At 62.7% G+C, this 17,773-nt stretch overlaps 1 protein-coding gene across 1 annotated transcript; it reads left to right on the top strand.

Annotated features, from left to right (window-relative positions):
* Window positions 1-567: 567 nt before the first annotated feature.
* LOC120592773 (SHOX homeobox) lies at window positions 568-9,672 on the top strand. The gene is made up of 5 exons (XM_039850455.1): window positions 568-1,217; window positions 4,402-4,610; window positions 7,807-7,864; window positions 7,963-8,051; window positions 9,427-9,672. The coding sequence occupies exons 1-5, from the start codon at window positions 941-943 to the stop codon at window positions 9,670-9,672; spliced, it is 879 nt and encodes a 292-aa protein (XP_039706389.1). The 5' UTR covers window positions 568-940.
* The last annotated feature ends 8,101 nt before the right edge of the window (window positions 9,673-17,773 follow it).

Genomic DNA, 17,773 nt, shown 5'->3' with positions numbered 1-17,773 from the left:
CATCAGTCACAACCCCCCGCCCAGAGGGGGCTGACGCGTGCCCCAGACACGGCCGTCCCCACGCCGGTCCTTGCAGCGGCCCACGGGCACCTCTGCGTCCCGACCACCGCGCTGCGGCCGCCCGTGGCCAGGCAGCGCCCCTGTCCCCGGCCTCCGCGGCGTGGGCCACAGCAAGGTCCGCGCGCCGCGTCTCACCGTCGCCGCCGAGGCTCCGGCGTTCCGGGTGGGGTAGACCTGGGCCCCTTCGTCTCACTTTCGGGGTTCTGGAGCTGCGCCCCCATCACGCGCCACCCGCCGGCCCCGCGGGGCCTCTCTGACCGGTCCAGCCCGCAGTCCGACCGCATCTCCAACTTGGAGCCGGTTCTTGGCCGCGATCTCGCGCCGCCGCCGCCGCCCGGGCGGCCCCGGCCCGTCGGCCCCGCCGCGCCCCGGCACATCTCGCGCAGACGCGTCGCAGGCGCGGGGCTGCGCTCGTCCCGGTGCCGGACCCCCTCGCCACCCGTAAACTCCTCCTCGCGTTCCGTTCCGTTCCCGCCAGCCCCTGCTCGAGCGCCGCTACCTGCTCTCGCCCGCGCGCGCGCGCTCTCCCGTCTCCCTTCGCAAATCCGATCCTTAGCCCTCCGCACCCAGGTGCACAGACGCCAGCGCAGTGATGAAATGAGCAGAAAGCCAACTGCCGGACTGGAGGCGGGGGCGAGACGGCGTCTCCGCGTGCGCCCGCCGAGCCGGGCGCCGTAATTGCTGCAGACAGGGCGCGCGGGGGGTTGGGCGGAGGTAGCCGTGTATAAATAGTGAGATCTCAAATTGAAAGGCATAAATAACGGCGGCGGGACCTACCCTCACACGGACCGTCCTCCGCGCGCGGGGACGCGTGAGCACCGCAGCCCGGCTCCCGGCCAGCCCCGCCGCGCCCCGCGCACCCCGGCGGCCCCGAGCAGCCATGGAGGAGCTCACGGCTTTTGTATCCAAATCTTTTGACCAGAAAAGCAAGGAGAGCAGCGGCGGCGGCGGCGGCGGCGGCGGCAAGAAGGATTCGATCACGTACAGGGAAGTTTTGGAGAGCGGACTGGCGCGCTCCCGGGAGCTGGGGACCTCGGAATCCAACCTCCAGGACATGACGGAAGGCGGCGGCCACTGCCCGGTGCATTTGTTTAAGGACCACGTGGACAACGACAAGGACAAACTGAAAGAATTCGGCACGGGGAGGGCGGCGGAAGGTAAGCTCGCGGCGCGCCGGCTCCAGCCCGTCCTGGGCGCGGCGTGTCCCCGCCACCGCGCCTGCCGGCGTGCCCCTGCTCCGTGCGCGCGGAGGCCCCGGGCGCTCGGCTCGCGCTCGGTCGCACCCCAGACCGAATTCACGGCCCCGGCTCGGGCTCGCGCGGAAAGGCCCTGCGGTCCGCCACGCTCTTCGTAAGAGAGGAAGGGAATGGGGAGCGCGGCGCCGAGGCCAGGCGGGAAGGAGGCCGCACCGGCCGGGGCGGGGGCCGCGCGCCGCCCGCCGCCCGCGGACTCCCCTCCCCGGGCACGGCCCCTGGGAGCCCGAGCGCCAACTTTCCCGGGTCGGGGCCGATCCGGGGGGATGTGCCCGAAAACCGAGGCGGGCTGCGGGGCTGCGAGTGCGCGTCTGGCCGCCGGCCACGCTCTTTCATGCGACACCCACGGCACGGAGGAGAGACGCGCGCACACCCTGCCCGCGCCCACGCCGGCCTGCTCCCGCCGCTGGAACCCGCCGCGAGGACGGCGCGCTGGCCCTCGGCCTGGGACGGAACGCGCTCGCCGCCTCCGCCCGCGGAGTCGCCGGCCGCTTGCGCTGAGGGAAAACTTCCCCTTGAACCTGAAGGTTTGATCTTGGCCGACGCGGGCCTGTAAATTAAAACCAGTCCCGCGCCCGCAGGTGGCCAGGATCTGGACGTGGCGTGAGGGGCCCCGGGAAGCTCGTGGCCACGCATACGCGTCGGCCGGCCGGCTGCGGGCAGCCGCGTCCTGGGCCTTCTTCCCGTGGCTCTTCCGAAATCCCCGCCGCCGTTCGCTCTGTCGGGGGCGGGGGGCGAGGGGAGGCAGGTTCAGAAGGGTCTCTCAGCTGGGCTACGGTGGACCCGACCCGGGGACCTCTGACCGAACAGGACAAGGGACACCGATAAATCACAGGACTAAAACTGGCTCCATTTCTCAGGCGGCGCCCGTTGGACACCGCCACGAATGTCTAGATTTCATTACAAAGAGAGGAAGTACGAGGCTTGCTTGTTTTGCTCTTTCCAGTGTTGAGGGAGGTCACGATGTCCCCGAGAGGGGGTCCACCTCCCCCAGAAAGCCCATGCCTCCTGGTCTTCTGGACCCTACACTCCCGTAGCAGAGTGCAGGGGCCATGGCTTTGAAGCTGTGTCCTACCTGGCCCAGGCTCCCTCCTGAGGCCTCGACCTCGTGGGAGCAGAAAGCCGGCGGAGGCTTAGAAACCAGCCCCTGACGGCTGCTGCCCCGCGGATGCCTGCCTGGCCTGGGGGTCAGTCTCACACACCTGGCTCTGTAGTTCATACAAAGAGCATTTGCTTCGGTGGAGACATGACTCAGGGAGGACATTTAATTTCAGTGGTTTATGGCACTAGCAGCTGACACTTTGGGCTCCTGCCTGGTCCCTGCAGTCCTTCCTAGAGGCCTAGCCCCCTCCTCAGGCCTATCTGCTTTCGCCGGGGGCAGCGCAGCCCGTGGGAGCCTGGACAACAGTCATTGAGAAGAGCAAAGTACAAACGCGGCCTTTGGAAAGCGGAGCGAATAACGTGGAACTAGAGGCAGAGGGAAGGGACAGCAAACTCCCCCAAGGGCACCGTTCCCCTTGGCTGGGTGCACAGACGTGGCGGCCGAGCCCCTCGCTGGCCTTTGCTGGGTGGGAGCAACGTGTAAATTGAGGGGCCCTTGGGCTCCGGAGAAACCAGAGCTGTGCGGCTCCCGGCAGCGGCCGCTGAGCCCGACACTGGGCCCGTGGATTCTGCAGAGCCTGCAGGGTGCTCAGGGACTTGGAAGGCCAGCTGGTCCTCTGGGACCAGTCCCTGAGGCTCAGACCTGAGGGACACCCAGGAGGAGAGTCCCCGCCTGCAAGAGCGGGCTTCCTCTGCGGGGGAAGCAGGGAGCCCTGGGAAAAGCATCTCTTTCACAGGTGAAAGGGAATTTAAAACGCAGTTGGGGTTGTGTCTCGAGGGCTGTCAGGCAGAGCCAAGACTCAGCCTCTGCTGTCCACCAGGGAGCCTGGGCGGTGGCAGGGCGAGGTGGCTCTCAGTCCCCCACTCCCCCACTCCCCACAGAGGCTCTGGGTCTTCCCCTTTGAAACCTTCTGGACTCGGTGCCTCAGGGCCGTCTGCGCAGTTTTCAGACTGTTTGGGACTGGGGGGGGACCCCAGGCTCTTTGCACAGGCAACCCTCAAGGTCAGCCTCTCGTCCTTGATGGTGAGGAGACATCTACTCAGGGCACAGGGCCGCTCTTAGCCTGTGTCCAGCTGCCTTATGCTGCGGAGAGAACATTCAGCAAAGCACAGGGGTCGTGGACAGACAGACAGACAGGTCCCCCAGCCTTGGAGGGAGGGGACACTTTTTATTCTAAGCCCTGAGCTTGGTGAGGGGCTGCATTGTCACGGATGTAGGAGAGGCTTGTGGGTAAATTAGAATCTCCTAAATGCTGACCTTCCTGCTTGATGTGCAGCCCCCCCTCCGCCCCCCAGCAAATACAGACGCTCTGATAATTTTTGGAGACAGGAAAGTGCCACTCGGCGCTCTGGAGAGAGGATGACAAACCAGGGGTCGGAGGGGGCCTCGTTTCTGGGTGCATTTCTGGCCCCCCTAGGGTGCATTAATAAGGAGTCCAGGGTAGGGCCGCGTGTCCAGCCCCAGGGCGTTTGGAGGGAGCAACGGCCAGGCTGGCAATGCAGCAGGGGACAGCGGCTCTCCGGGCTTGGTCCCCAGCATGGCCTGTGCCTGCCCGGCACCTTGCGATCGCGCGCCTCCGGGGACTGACACTTGGGCGATTCTGCCTAAGGTATTTCGGCTTAAAAATAATATTTAAGGAGGGGGCGGGGAGAGGAGAGAGAGAGAGGGAGAGAGAGAGAGGAGAGAAATTAGATAATGTCAACATGTCAACAGACAAGAACTCAGAGATTAGGCAGGACTCACGGCGCCGCCAGCGCCCGGGTCGTGACAAAGAGCGCGCCTTCCCTTCGGGTTCGTTTTATGGACTCGACGCAGCCGGGGCGTCGGGGTGCCCTGGGTGCCGGGGCGCTGCCACCGCACGCGCAGGCTCGACTTCGCACCGGGTCGCGCGGAGACGTGGGCCGGGGCGCGGGGCGCGGGGCGCGGGCCGGGGAGGCTGGGCCGGCGCGGGAGCCGGGCTCATGGCGCTGTGCCGCCCGCCGGCAGGTCTGTACGAGTGCAAGGAGAAACGCGAGGACGTCAAGTCGGAGGACGAGGACGGGCAGACGAAGCTGAAGCAGCGGCGCAGCCGCACCAACTTCACGCTGGAGCAGCTCAACGAGCTGGAGCGGCTGTTCGACGAGACGCACTACCCCGACGCCTTCATGCGCGAGGAGCTCAGCCAGCGCCTGGGGCTGTCGGAGGCGCGCGTTCAGGTAGGGCGCCGGGCGCGGGGACGCGGGCGCGCGCTGCCACCCGGCCTTGCGGAGGCTCCCCAGGGCCTCGCGCGCGGGGCGCACGGTTCTCGCCGAGGCCACGTGCTCTGCCCGACCCCCTACGCCAGGTCGGGGACTTTGGATCGCTCCTTCCCTGGCCGGGTACGTTTCTCGCCTCCTCTCCCCTCTCCTCCCGCCTCCTCCTTCTCCCGCAAGGAGCGCAGAGCTGGCGCGCGGGGCGAGGACCGGGCCGGGGACAGCGTCGCTCGGCGGGCATCTGGATGAGCGCGGCTGCTGCCCGCGCGGGGCCGGATTAGCGCGGCGCGCGAGGCCCGGGGAGGGGGCGCGGGCGCGGGCGCATGAATTCCTGATGCCCCATCTGGCGAGCTCCGGCCTGCGGGCGCCCCGGGTGTGCGCAGAGGGGCGCGTCATCGGGAAGTTCAGGGTTTGACTTTACTGCCGGGGGAGCGTAGGCGGTCCGCGGCCAGGTCGCTTCCTCCGGGTACCGCGGACCGGGCCTGCGAGGTCGGCGTGGAAATGGGGGGGCGGGGGCCTCCCGGCGATCTCTCTGCGCCGAGCGGGACAGCAGGGCCCCGGAGACAAGAAGTAGAGGCCGCGCTCGGGGGGCTCCGGAGACCGAGTGTTAAATAAATTGAATTAATGTGATCGCGCGGGGAGGGGCCCGTGAGAAGCGAAGGGCTTTGAAGCAGCGGGTTTGTTTTGCGTCGTGGGGCCCACGGCTTCCAACACAACTTCCCCGGGGTTTTATTTATGCAGCGAAAATACAAACGTGTTTCACAGATCGTGTTTTACAAAATCTTCAATTTGACCAAGAACAACATTAAAAAGATATATATATTTTTTGCTCCCAAGCCTGTTTCATTTTTCGATGCCACTGCGATTAAAAAAAAAAAAGGCTGATTAGGGTGAAACGCCTCGCTCCCCGGGGACTTGTAGAGCTTCCGTCAGTAGCAGGGTCGCCAGGACCTTCCTGCCCAGGCGTGACCAACAGGCAGAGGCGCTCTGGCGACCTTGCTTGCGGTCGAGTGCGGTGAGGCGTCTGTGGCCGAGGCCGGAGGAGGTGACCACCGAGGGTGGCTTTCCCCGCTGGCCGCCACACTTCTGGGGAAGACGGATTGGGCTGCACTATATAAATTAATGAAAAGATTAAACTTTTGCTGGAGGGGACATCAACTTTGATGTCATCTCACCGTGTCTCTCTGCCCGGGATGGGTAATATCTCGCAGGCCTTGATGGACTGTTTCTATAAAAATAAATTACTTGTAATTGAATTCCGCAGTCTTCCGTCCAGTAGTCTATTACTGAAGCGGCCTCGGCAGGACCCCACCGAGGGGCGGGATGTCGATTCCTGGGTGGCCGCGGGTCCTCGGCAAGCCCTAAAATAAAAGGGGGAGAACGGGGTGCCTGTCCGTCCAGAGGCGAATTGAAATTTCACGGCTGCAAATAATAATAAAAACGAACACGGAGCGAGAGGAACCATTTTGGCCGCAGGGAAAAAGGACCCCGTGAAGATGAAGAGCGAGCAGACAGTGCTCGGGAAAATCAACTCGAGAGAGCGCGTCGTCCGCGCGGAGGTCCTGGGGCTGCGGCGGGAATTAGGAACAACAACCGGGTGAAAATGAACTGTATCTTCCTGCCGTGTCTGGCGCTGGGGCCATCCTTCCTGCTGCGGCGTGTTGTTGGAGGATAGGGTTTCAATTTCGTGTGGAAATTTGCTCTAAATAAATTGAGGCCCCGAGAAGCGAGGCCTTATTAACCTTTTATTTTTAGTCGCGCTCCGGAGCTCCCGTCCCCCAGCTGTCACGGTTATAATACAAAGTTATGAGACCCCGGCGAGGAGCAGGCGGTAATTTAATTACAAGAAATATCTTTGGGTTTATGGCGCAGAGCTAAATTAAATGTCATTATTCACTGTCTGTAATGGAAATCAAAAGGAAATCAGATTACAGCGTTTGTGAAAAGAATCAGTGACTGGTCCTTAATGAAGAAATAACTGTCTAAACCAGTGTCGGACGCTTTACTTAGCATATTCACGACTAATTGGAATTGATCGGCATCAGCCCAAGACTGATTTATTATCGCTGAACGCAGCGGCTAATTCATCACTTTTATTCTTCATAATCCCCCCCCCCTTCCGCTGCTGCTGAAGGGGAAATGGGCCTTGCTTTCCAGATTTAAATAGGATTCTGTTTGTGGAAGGCGTGCCTCCAGGTGGGGGGCGGAATTGGTGCGTCTGGCTTTGCTCACCCCAGGACCAGCATGGGTACCAGGCCCTGGGAGAGGGAGGCACCCCGATGGCGGGAAGGGGTCCGGGCCGCGCTCGTGGGGGCTGCAGGAACCCAGTGCTTTGGAAAAAGAGCAATGATTTGTGGGTTTCAACGAGTAGGGTGTGTGTGTGTGGGGTGGGGGCAGATGCATTTTTAGAATTACTTTCTAGGGGAACACATAAAACTTTTCCTGCCTCCTTACAGCCTGCTGGGATGAGCTTTGGAGAGTTCTGGAAAGTTAGCTCTGAGGGGCTGGGCAGATGGCTCAGCCAGGGGTGCAAAACTGTTTCTTAGGAGCCTGAGATGGAAAGTTGAGGTTTCTTAGTCGGATGCTTCCAGCCTCCAGGGTTTGCCGAGGGGTCCCCGTGGGGGCGGGCTCCAGCTCTGTGCGTGGAACGGTGTGGTGTGCACCAGCCACCGGCAGAGCCAGCACGGAGAAAGCTTGCTTGGTGCCCGTATCTGGAGTGCTTAGGGACCAGCATCCCGCAATAGGCTGAGTGAGGGAGGAAGCCAGTTAGGCAAAAATTAAATGACTGTGAACACGGGGCTTGGGGTGGGGGTGGCTCCAGATTTCCTCAGCGCCTGGGGGCCACGGTGTTCAAGCATCAGCGTGGTTCTGCAGAGTGAGGAGGGAGCTTTGTGGAGGGGCCTTTGCACCCAAATCTCCACGTGGGGCTTGTGAACCTAGCGAGCCAGGCTACGGTCCCTCCTCCCCCATGGAAATTCCTGATCAGGCATTAGATGTCCTCAGGACAGAGCACCCGCCCTCTTCCGGGCCGGGTCCTAGTGCGGCCGAGCCCTGGGCGCCCTGGGCCGGCGCGCGCGCCTCCTGGCGTCGGGGGCGCAGCCGTCGCTTCCGGGGGGCCGGCTCACCCCGCCGCCGCGCGTGTCTCTCTGCTTCGTCCCAGGTCTGGTTCCAGAACCGCAGAGCCAAATGCCGCAAACAAGAGAACCAGATGCACAAAGGTGGGTGCGGGGCGGCTCGCGGACTGAGGTGCGGGGCGAGGCCGCTCGGGGAGCCGGGGCGAGTGCGCGGCCTTCATGCCTCGTGTCTTTCCTTGCAGGCGTTATCCTGGGCACCGCCAGCCACCTGGACGCCTGCAGGGTGGCGCCCTACGTGAACATGGGCGCCTTGCGGATGCCTTTCCAACAGGTAACCCGTTTCTCTTGCGGCTGGAGCGCGCGGGGCCCTCCGCCTCCCCGCCCCTCCCCCTCCCGCCTCCTCCCGCCCGCGCGGAAGAAAGGGGGCCGCTTTGACAAGAGCGCATTTATAGACCCGTTGGCACGCGTTAAAATCACGCCATAAAACTCCAAGAGTCACCTTCGGGAGGGCCAGGTCATAAACCCAGACACGGCTTTACAAAACTCCGAGGGAAGAAAGTCCCACCTACTCGGGAGCCACCCACCGCCTCGCGCCTGGAGCCTGGGGGCGGGGAGTGCCCGCACTCGGGTGTGGGGGCGGTGTCGACACCCCCTAACCCCCCAACGTGCTGAGAGCCTTGGGTAGGGGTGTGTGAGCCCCTCCTGGACCTGGCCTCGCCCCACATCTCGGAGTTGGGGGTGTCTGGCCCAGCTCGCGCCGTTGGGAATGCCCAGAGCACATGGAGGCCACGGCCTGCAGCCCCAAAGGCGGAGCCCTGCTCGGACCAGGCGGTGGGTGGTGGGATGGCAGGGAGCTCTGGCTGGGGAGCGCAGCGCCCACTTGCCCCCTACCTCTCTTCAGCGCAGGACTGGGCAAGGCCGTGGGGGCCCCACGTGGGCGATGGGGGTGCGTGCGCTGGCGGAGCAGGGGTGTTGGGCACAGTAGAGGCCGTGGCTGGTCAGCCTGCGCCTGTATGATGTAAATAGTCACCTGGGAGAAAAAAATGGGGCGGTGGGGTGGCAGCTTGTGCTTTCAGTTACGGTGCCCAGGAGGGAAGGGCGTCTAGGTCCGCCTGTGTGGGGTGGTGGGGACCTGCACACTTGGGGGCTCGCCCTCCCCACCTGTTGCCTGCGCCCCTCACAGCTCCCTTCTCTAGGGTAGGGCGCGCCCTAATTTCATGAGGGCCTGATGGCTGACCCCACGTCAAGACAAGAACAGTTGTCTTGACGTGGGGTCAGCCATCAGGCCCTCATGAAATTAGGTTTAGGAGCCCGCAGCCTTGGCTGTGTCCCTTGTGGATTCAGGGCGTCCGTGGGAGACGGCGCAGGGGGGGCCCTGACGAAAGTCCCGACCCAGAGTTTGGGATGCATCACAGGTCAAATAGAGGACCTGGGGTGCCAGCTGGGAACACTCTAGTGGTTCGGAGGACCTGAGCGTGGGCACCACCCGAGGGTGGGCGCTGGGTGCGTTGGCATTTCCCCGCTCTGGCTTTGTCCAAGGGGCCAGTACCCATTTCCCGGCACGGTGTCCAGAGGACAGTGGGTGGAGGTCCCTGCAGTCGGGGAGCGGGCGACGGCTTCCCGCGAGAGGAGGCAGCCTTGGAGTCCATCCGGGGGGGACCGCCCGGGCCGTGCGGGGCCCTAACCGCGCCGCTCTGTCCGCGCAGGTCCAGGCTCAGCTGCAGCTGGAAGGCGTGGCGCACGCGCACCCGCACCTGCACCCGCACCTGGCGGCGCACGCGCCCTACCTGATGTTCCCGCCGCCGCCCTTCGGGCTGCCCATCGCGTCGCTGGCGGAGTCGGCGTCGGCCGCCGCGGTGGTGGCCGCGGCCGCCAAGAGCAACAGTAAAAACTCCAGCATCGCAGACCTGCGGCTGAAGGCGCGCAAGCACGCCGAGGCCCTGGGGCTCTGACGCGCCGCCCGGCCCCGCGCCCGGCCCCGCGCCCGGCCCCGCGCCCCTGCCCGCGCCGCGCCCCGCTCTCCGCCCCTCCTCGCCCGGCAGCCTGCGGGCCCTCGGCCGGGCCAGGGAGGGGGCGTCCCGGGAACGCACGACCCCGCCAGACCTTCGCAGAGACCGTGCGGAAGAGACAGCAAGTGACGCCAGGCCACGCAGGCCACCTCCACGCGGCGTCCGTGCGCCCTGGGACAGCGCAGCGTGCAGCCCGGGCGCGCGTCGCCCTCCGCCGCCGGCGTTCCCACCCTGTGCATGCGGCCTGCCACGCACGTTCCGGGGATCACGGAGTAGGTTAAAGAAACGCTCGGGGGCTTGAGATGGCAGTTCTCGTCTGCTACGGTCTCTGCCGCTGCCCTGGACTGGCTGTTCCCCGCGCAGACGCCTGTGGGGACGCCCATGTGCACCGGACTGTCCCAGCCCCCGCAGGGGTCCCGCCCGGCACCCGCCCCTCCCCCAAAGGCAGCAATAACGAGACATGTGTGACCACGGCCTTGGGGAGCGGGGCGCAGAGGCCCGGCTCTCCAGTTGTCACCGTCCTGGGGACCTGTATTGAGGACCTGGCCTTCCAGCTCAGGTGCGGCCCCACAGCGCCGAGTTTAGAAGTCCCTGTGCCATAGAACAGGCGACTTTATAACTTTTTCGGTCTTTTGAGTCCCAAACGGACTTTTTTTTGGTTGTTTTTTTGTTTTGTTTGTTTTGCTGTTTTACAGAATTCAGATGCCAACGACTGGCAGAGAGACACAGGGGCATGTGGCTTTAAGGCAGACAACTGAGAGCGTTAACTTGAGTGAGATGCAATGAGATGCAGTCAAGTGCAATACTGTAAATATTAGAGATTTTAAAAGGGAGCAGCCGTGTCCTGTTGATCTGCCAGCTTCGGACTCGAGAGCACCGTGTTCTGCATGCTGCGGGCCGCCCGGCCGGGGCCTTTCCCGAAAGGACAGGGGTGCGGGGTGCTCTGGCCGCGATGCACGGGAGCCGTGTGGCGTGTGCTGGAGCAGGACGGGGTGCCAGGGTGTGACGCCGGGGGCGGGGGGCTGAGCTGTTTCTGGGAAGGGAAGAGCGTGCGAAGGTCCTTCAGTGCGATGTACGGTAATGTTTCATGGACGCAGGCGGTGCCAGCTGTTCCTCCTTCCTCTTCAGAATGTTCCTCCTTTGGTTTCTGCAATCACCAAATAGCAGCTGGCATGCAGGGGAAAGTCACTTGAAATTCTGTAACCAAAGGTTCAGGATCCTCAGCTACCCCGCTGAGTTTGGGGCGCTCGGTGTGCTTTGCCTGGGCCGTGTGGGGTCGGTGCGCAGTGTCCCCGAGCTGGGCCGGCAGCCTCCACGATGCGCCCTGTGTGTTTGCCTTAGTCACCCCCCCAGGCCGGTTCGGACGTCAGCAGCCGTCCTCTCCATCGTACCCTTGGTCCCTAGCTGGCCACCCAGCCGGCCTTCCCTGGCACGGGCAGATTTCTTTCCACCCCCCCACCCCGCACCCCGATGTTCGTACATGTCTCCAAGGGGAAAAAAGCCCCTTCTGTGTAAGGAAACATGTTCTATCTTTTCTCTGAGCTGAAACATAGATCCATTCGGACATGTCTCATTTGTATCACCTGAAACTCTTTATACAAATCAAAGGGGCCCTTCGACTTTTTTTTTGGTTGAAATTTTAGTCCAGCTCTAAAGTGGCAGATGAGGAAAGCAGGCTCAGTATTTCAGAATCACTTGCAACTGTTTTTTTCGGCCGTGAACGGCAGTGTAAGGGTTGGTCTCCTCCGTACGGTTTTGCTTTTTAAATAACTGAGTCAAAAAGAACGACTTTCCTATATAAAGCGAGAAGTTTGTTTCTCACGGGGAAAGGAAAATACGTTTGGAACCCTTTACGACGAGCCGCATTCGTCCTAACATTTAACTCTTGGCTAAAACTGGAGGTGGAATGTGGACATCCCTATTTTTTTTTTTTCCCAAAAGGTTTATGATGGTTTTTGTCCAAGCATAGCTCTCTGTCACCACCCCGTCCCCCAAAGAGAAGTCGCTGCATGCCGAGGCCTGGTCCAGCCAGAAGCTGGATTTTTAAAACAGAGCTGGCTGCTGTCAGCTGGAGGCCGCTGGCCCGAGGCCTGCAGTGTGGGGGCGGGGTGTCACTGAAGCTTTGCTTTCTTGTTGTGTTTAACATGGAAAGTGAACCAGGTGTTCCCGGACCCCCGAAACAGAACAAACGGAGTGAACGGCGCCGGTGGCAGGCTGCGCGGAGGGGCTGGTGTTGCCTGCGTCCCTGGAGAGACGTGCAGGTGACAGAGCAGGGTGCCCCGTTTGCCCCAGCGGTCCCAGGAGGGCGGGAGGGGGGTCGTCAGCCTGCTCCGAGCGGACCAGCCGGGCCCCCTCCCTCCTCCCCCGCTGTCTGTCAGGCGGCAGTGGGATGCGGGGGCTTCGGCCGTGCTGTGTGTGTGGCTCTGGTTTACAGAATTCAGATGGCCAGGGCGTCATGTGTACCTTTCCTGGCACATGTTCCCAGAGGCTGGAAGAAATTAAATGGACGGAGCAGGCACATTTTGGCTGCCGTTGGCGCTTTCGGCTCAGAACGAGAACTTTTTGCAACGTTATTTTCCAAACGGCGTTTCGGAGAGTGTGTGGGCCCCGGTGGGGGGAGACGTCACCTAGAACGCCAGCTGGACAGGGACCTTCGGGACACGTGCCGTGCCCGGGGACAGCGGGCCGCTGTCCTGGCAGGCGTGTGCCCAGTCGGCCAGGGGGGTCGAGCCGCCACACGCACTGGCTTCCCGAAGCCGCGTCCAAGGGCACCGTGAGGACACGGCCACCCGGGTGACGCGAACTCGGTGCTTCCCCCGCTTGGCTGTCGCTGGCCCCGTCTCTTCCTCACGATGTCACTTTTTTTTTTTTCCTCCCGTCATACGATTGTGAAACAGCTTCACGCCGTCTCTCGCTGGGGGGTTTGGGGAAACCGCAGGTCTTTTAAACGGATGTATTTTATGACGCGTCTGTGTCGTGCGTACTTGGGGACGCTCGGCCACTCAGAATTGCTCGGATGGAGGGGCCGGGCCTCACGGAGGGGACGGGGCTGTCCTTTCGTTGTAGGTGTTGCTAGGGTCCCCTCGTGGCTCCCTCCACTGCAGACGAGCTTCGGCCGTGGCTGGGCGGGTGTGTGTCCTCGGACACGCACGTCTGCCGTGTGTGTGGGCTGCGGACACCAGCATGTGTGAACGGGAAGCGGCCGGCCACTGTTGGGGCCGGCGTCTGAGCTCATGGCCGCCCCTCCGCCCCCCGGCCGGGGTGGCAGGATGGTCCCAGCCTTCGCACTGCTGTCCTGAGCTGTTACCCTCAGCTCCCCCGAGGCCGAGGGGACCCTCCGGCCTGTCCTGCTCACGGCTGTCACTGCGACACGAGACAGACGCCGGGCTGACTACAGCGAGACACAGTTTTTGAGGCACTTTCTCCCTGTTTTTCTCCGAGTGTGGGAGGCTGGAGCTCATGTTCCGTCGGCAAGTCCGAGATGAAACTGGTGCCTAATTTATTAAGAAATTAGCGTAGGTTTCTGCTGGTTTTTTTCAATACGCGCGAGAACTCGATGCAATTTATAAATGTTTTATGGAAATTTGATATTTAACGAGAGAGCGGCCGAGGAGCGTAGAGCGTACCCCGTTCCGAGGCCGATGGAGCGCGCTATTTATTGGAAGGTGACGGTGCCATCCGCCTGCCCCGTTCCCCGCCATCGGACGCATGTGGACGTGTTATTTATTTTCTATTTTTCGGTTGAAAGTTCATAAATATGTGCTATTTTAATTACGCCGAGTGTAAATTTGACACTGCCTCGCATTTATTTTTATATTTTTTAAGACCGTTGCTTTTTTTCCCGCCCCCTCCCCCCCCCGCCCGCCTTCCTGTCCCGATTTATGAGGAGCCGGTGAGATTTACGGCGCACGGCCGTGTTTGGGTTACGCGTCCAAGGTGTGTCTGCACCCGCAGACGCGTTCAGGGATGGCTCGGATGCAGAAGGGTCACAGCGCCTCCCCCAGCGACGGCCTCGAGACCCGCAGCCCCGGCCGCTGGGCACACGCCAGCCGGAGGCGCTGTCCCCACGCGTGTGGCCGCACACACGACGCGCCCTCTGCCGAGCTCTGCTTACAAAGTGTATTTTGTCAGCCCGTGGCGTATGAATGTGCACCTTGTAAAACAGAGACATAAATAAACTTACAAATATTTGTATCCAAGTGTTAAAAAACATTCTCACCTTCTCCGTGGAGAGCGGCCGCTACAGCTGGGCCCCGGGCACGGCTGGAAATAGTGTCGGAGAGGCCCGCTTGGCGTGTGCACGTGTGTGTATGCATGCGTGTGTGCGTGCGTATGCATGCGTGTGCGTGTGTGCATGTGTATGCATGTGTGTGTGCGTGTGCGCGCCGTCGCGAATCTGTGTCGATATTATTGGCCATGCGTGTGGTATTGATGGCGATGTGGGCGCGTGTGTAAATGCCGTATATTGCATCGCCGGCGATCTGTGCCGCGGAAAATGTGTATGCATGCGTGTGCGTGTGGGCGTGTGCATGCGTGTGTGTGCGTGTGCATGTGTGCGCGTGCATTGCTGCTGCGTGGTGGGCACCCCTCCAGGTGCTCAAGCACCTCTGACTGCTCCTGTCCCCTTCCTTACGTGTCCCCTCCCGTGTTTCACCCCCCGTCGGTCCCCATTTCTCTCAGCAGGTGGGGGGATGGGAGAAACACCGCATTTTGAATCAAATGACATCTGTGACAAGTCCTCACGTTTGGGTTTCCCGTTTTTAATTTTCATTTTGTTTCATTTTCTTTCTTTTTTCTTTGTTTCTTTTTTCTTTTTTGGACAGTGTGTGAATTCTCCACAATGGCGTTGCAATGATGGTTCAGTCACTTTTGGAAAAAAAAAATATAATAAATGGAAAAAAAAAATTGAACTTTTAAAAGCGAGAGTGTCTCTGGCATGTGCTTTGTGTCCCCTGATGTCAAGGAGGGCTGATGGCTTGGTTTGGCTGTTCTGACGTCTGCCCGGCTTCGATCAGAACCGGTGGGTGACAGGGGGCCGGGGGGTGGCCGTGGGCTGCCAGGGACACTGTACCTGCCGTGGGGCTGGGGCATCCTCTTCAGCGAGGGTGAGCCACTGGCGGGTGCCGCTTCCAGCGGGAGCCCTGCGGGGGTAGCCGGGGACAAGCGTGCGTCCCTGTGGGGTACCCCATGCCTGTGGCCGCCTCCGCCCTGAGCCTTCTCCGCCAGCTTTCAGGCTGTCACTGGGCTGCTGAGGGCCCCACTGGGGGGACACACGTTTTCCTTCCTGGTCCGTGTCACACGGCAGGTGCATGCCGGGCGCTCCCTTCACCGAGCCCGTGTGTGTCCCACAGGACGGGAGAAGCTGCAGGGTACACAGGGACAGGGCCACGGAAAGCAGATTGTCCTCCAAGCCCTGAGCCTCCCACGGGTGGCCACACGGCGCGACCTCGGTCGGCTCTCTGCTGGCTGCCAGCAGGCAGCACGAGTGTCCCTGGCCTGCACAGAGCTCTGTGCGTCTGGGACAAACGCAGGCAAGTTCGATGCTTAGTGGTCTCCAGGAGACGGCTGTGCAGCGTTCACGGTGACAGTAACAAAGGTTCAGCTTGGTTCAGCAAGTGGGTTCAGATCAGTTCACACTGTGTAGACACCTCCCCTTGTTGCCGATCATGGCGAGTGCCGTTCCCGTCAGCGGCCTCGGTGTTGCTGGCGTTGTCGGCTCACGCAGACCCCAGCACGAGCCCCGCTTCCCTGCAGAGCGGGCCCTCCACCCACTGCCGTTGGAGACCACGCATTTTGTTTCTCCCAGTGATTTTAGCTTGTGCACAGGGACACCCCTTAGGGAGGATGGAGCTGGGGTTTGCGGCGAGAGCTGAGGACCACGTCCCAAAGGCTGAGGTGGCTTGGGGGGCACATGCGTTTGCGGGGTTCCGGGGCTTCTGCGGGGCTCCCGCCCTTCACAGGGCTGCAGGGGCCGTAAGGGGTGAACGTGGAGGGAGGAGGCCGAGGGCAGAGCTGCAGCAGCCGGCGGCCCGGTGACAGCAGGCAGCTTGCTTTCGGTTTCCCCAGCGTGTCCGTGTGCAGACAGAGCCGGGCGGCGGTGGTGGCCGTCCTCGGCCCCGAAGCCACACTGGCTCCCGAGCCCACACACGGCCTCGCCTGCGCCCTGCAGGCTGCAGGTGGGCAGCCAGCGGCGGCGGCGGCAGCAGCAGGACGTGCGTCACGAGGCCGTGGAGCCGGGGCGGGCGGCGTCCTCCTCGACGCGAGGCGGACACGCGCGCGGAGGACCAGGCAGCTGCCCGTCCATTGTGGACGGCGCGGGCTTCGTCCAAGCCGAGGACTCGGAAGCGCACGCGTGGCATGTTCTGTGAGTGCGGACGGCGTGTGTGTCACGCACAGACTGTTCGCCGAGATGCAAAAACACTGCAAACGGGCTGTTTCCACGCCGAGCGGGAAGCCACCCGCGGAGATGGCCGTGCGGAGAGGCTGGCGGCTTGGGGACAGCGTGGGCGCACAGGGCGGGGACTCGGCGCCCGCACGCACAGCCGCGTGGACTCGGGGTGCGGTGCGGCGGGACCGCATGGGGCGCATTCATGCGGCTCGCAAAACCGGGGGCCGGACGTTCCTGTGCGCGCCGTCTGCGCGCCCGCAGCGCTCAGCCCGGGACTCTCCGCTCGCCGGGCTGGTCCGCTTCGCGGGTGTCGGGTGGGACCCCGTGGCCGGCAGCCACCGGCCACACAGACGACAGCGTGGAGAGCGGCAGCGCGGGCGGGGGCGGCTCACGCGCACGGTCTGCGCTTCCCGGAGCCCGCGGGGTGCTCGGCCGCGCGCCCACTTTCGCTTTCCGTGTCCCCTTGCCGCGGTGAGGCCGTGTGCGCGCGCGTGTCTGCGTGTGGGGCCGACTCACACCCGTCTCCGTTCACGCCACGTCTGTGGTTATCCCGTCCGTCACCACGGCCCGCGGCCCGCCCCCCTCCCGCCCGCGGAGGACACGGTGGGGGTGGGCTGTGAGTCGGCTAAGGAGTCGCCGATGCGGGGAGAGCTGAGGGCGGCAAAAGCGGTTCCAGACACCGCGGCGGGCCCCCTGCGGCTCTGCTCAACAAACTGTGACGCTGCCGACGTCCATAAAACCGCGAGGAAGGAGACGGTTCCTCTCAGACCCAACGTCTCCTCGGCCGAGCTGCACCGGGTTCCGAGGCATTTACGCTGGCGGCTGCGGCCCCAGCTCCTTTCCTGCGACACAGAAGCCTCAGAAATGAGGTGGACGTCGGGCCGGGGCTGACACAGCTCTGCTCTCCTCATGGGGCTGTCCTGGGCAGCCGCGACTAATGACAAAAAGCTCAGGAGCTTGAAACCACAGGAATGTACCTCCTCCTGGGGACCAGCAGGGTGACATTGGGTGTCCCAGGGCCTCACTCCCTCCAGAGGCCCCAGGGGAGGGTCCTTCCTGCCTCTCCCAGCGTCTGGGGGCCCCAGGCGTCCCTGGGCTGGTGGCCGCGTCCCTCCCGTCTCTGCCTCCGTGTCCACGTAGCTTCTTCTCTGTGTCTGTGTCTCCCCTCATGAGGACATTGTCACTGGTTCAGGGCCACCTGCTCCAGGGGGACTCACCTCAGATTCTTTAGTTAGTCCCATCTGCAAAGACCCTGTTCCACATCAGCTCGCACTTCCAGGCTTCAAGAGACAGACGTTGTTTTTTTGTGGGGGCACCACTTTTGGGCGCACTTACAAAAAACCGCTGGAGGTCGGTTATTGAGGTTTTGACAGCTGCCTTGTTTATTGGGGTCCTGCCCGGGGCGTGTGTGCATGATCCTGGGTTAAAGGTCGCAGCCGTGCTCTTGGCATCTTCTATTCAGACCTGGCCTGAGTGTCATGAGCTGAAAGGGTGTGGGGAGGGGGTTACAAGTGCCACGTTTCTGAGATTTTACCTCCCGAATGCAAGAAACGTGGGGGACGAGGCTGACATGCGACCGCAGGAAGGGGTTTGAGGGGCGGGGACATCACCTGCCGGCCGCTGACGATGGGGCTTGCCCGGACCTGCGACCTGCTT

Source organism: Pteropus medius, unplaced genomic scaffold (assembly GCF_902729225.1).
Source record: "Pteropus medius unplaced genomic scaffold, Ma_sr-lr_union100, whole genome shotgun sequence".
Classification (NCBI taxonomy): Eukaryota; Metazoa; Chordata; class Mammalia; order Chiroptera; family Pteropodidae; genus Pteropus; species Pteropus medius.
This window is presented reverse-complemented; position numbering and strand designations above follow the sequence as displayed.

Bases quoted from the DNA above. Each gene is read 5' to 3' on its own strand.
- LOC120592773 (XM_039850455.1), top strand. From the start codon at position 941: ATGGAGGAGCTCACGGCTTTTGTATCCAAATCTTTTGACCAGAAAAGC. The intron at 1,218-4,401 runs GTAAGCTCGCGG...GCCCGCCGGCAG, and splicing joins CACGGGGAGGGCGGCGGAAG to GTCTGTACGAGTGCAAGGAG. The intron at 7,865-7,962 runs GTGGGTGCGGGG...CTTTCCTTGCAG, and splicing joins AGAGAACCAGATGCACAAAG to GCGTTATCCTGGGCACCGCC.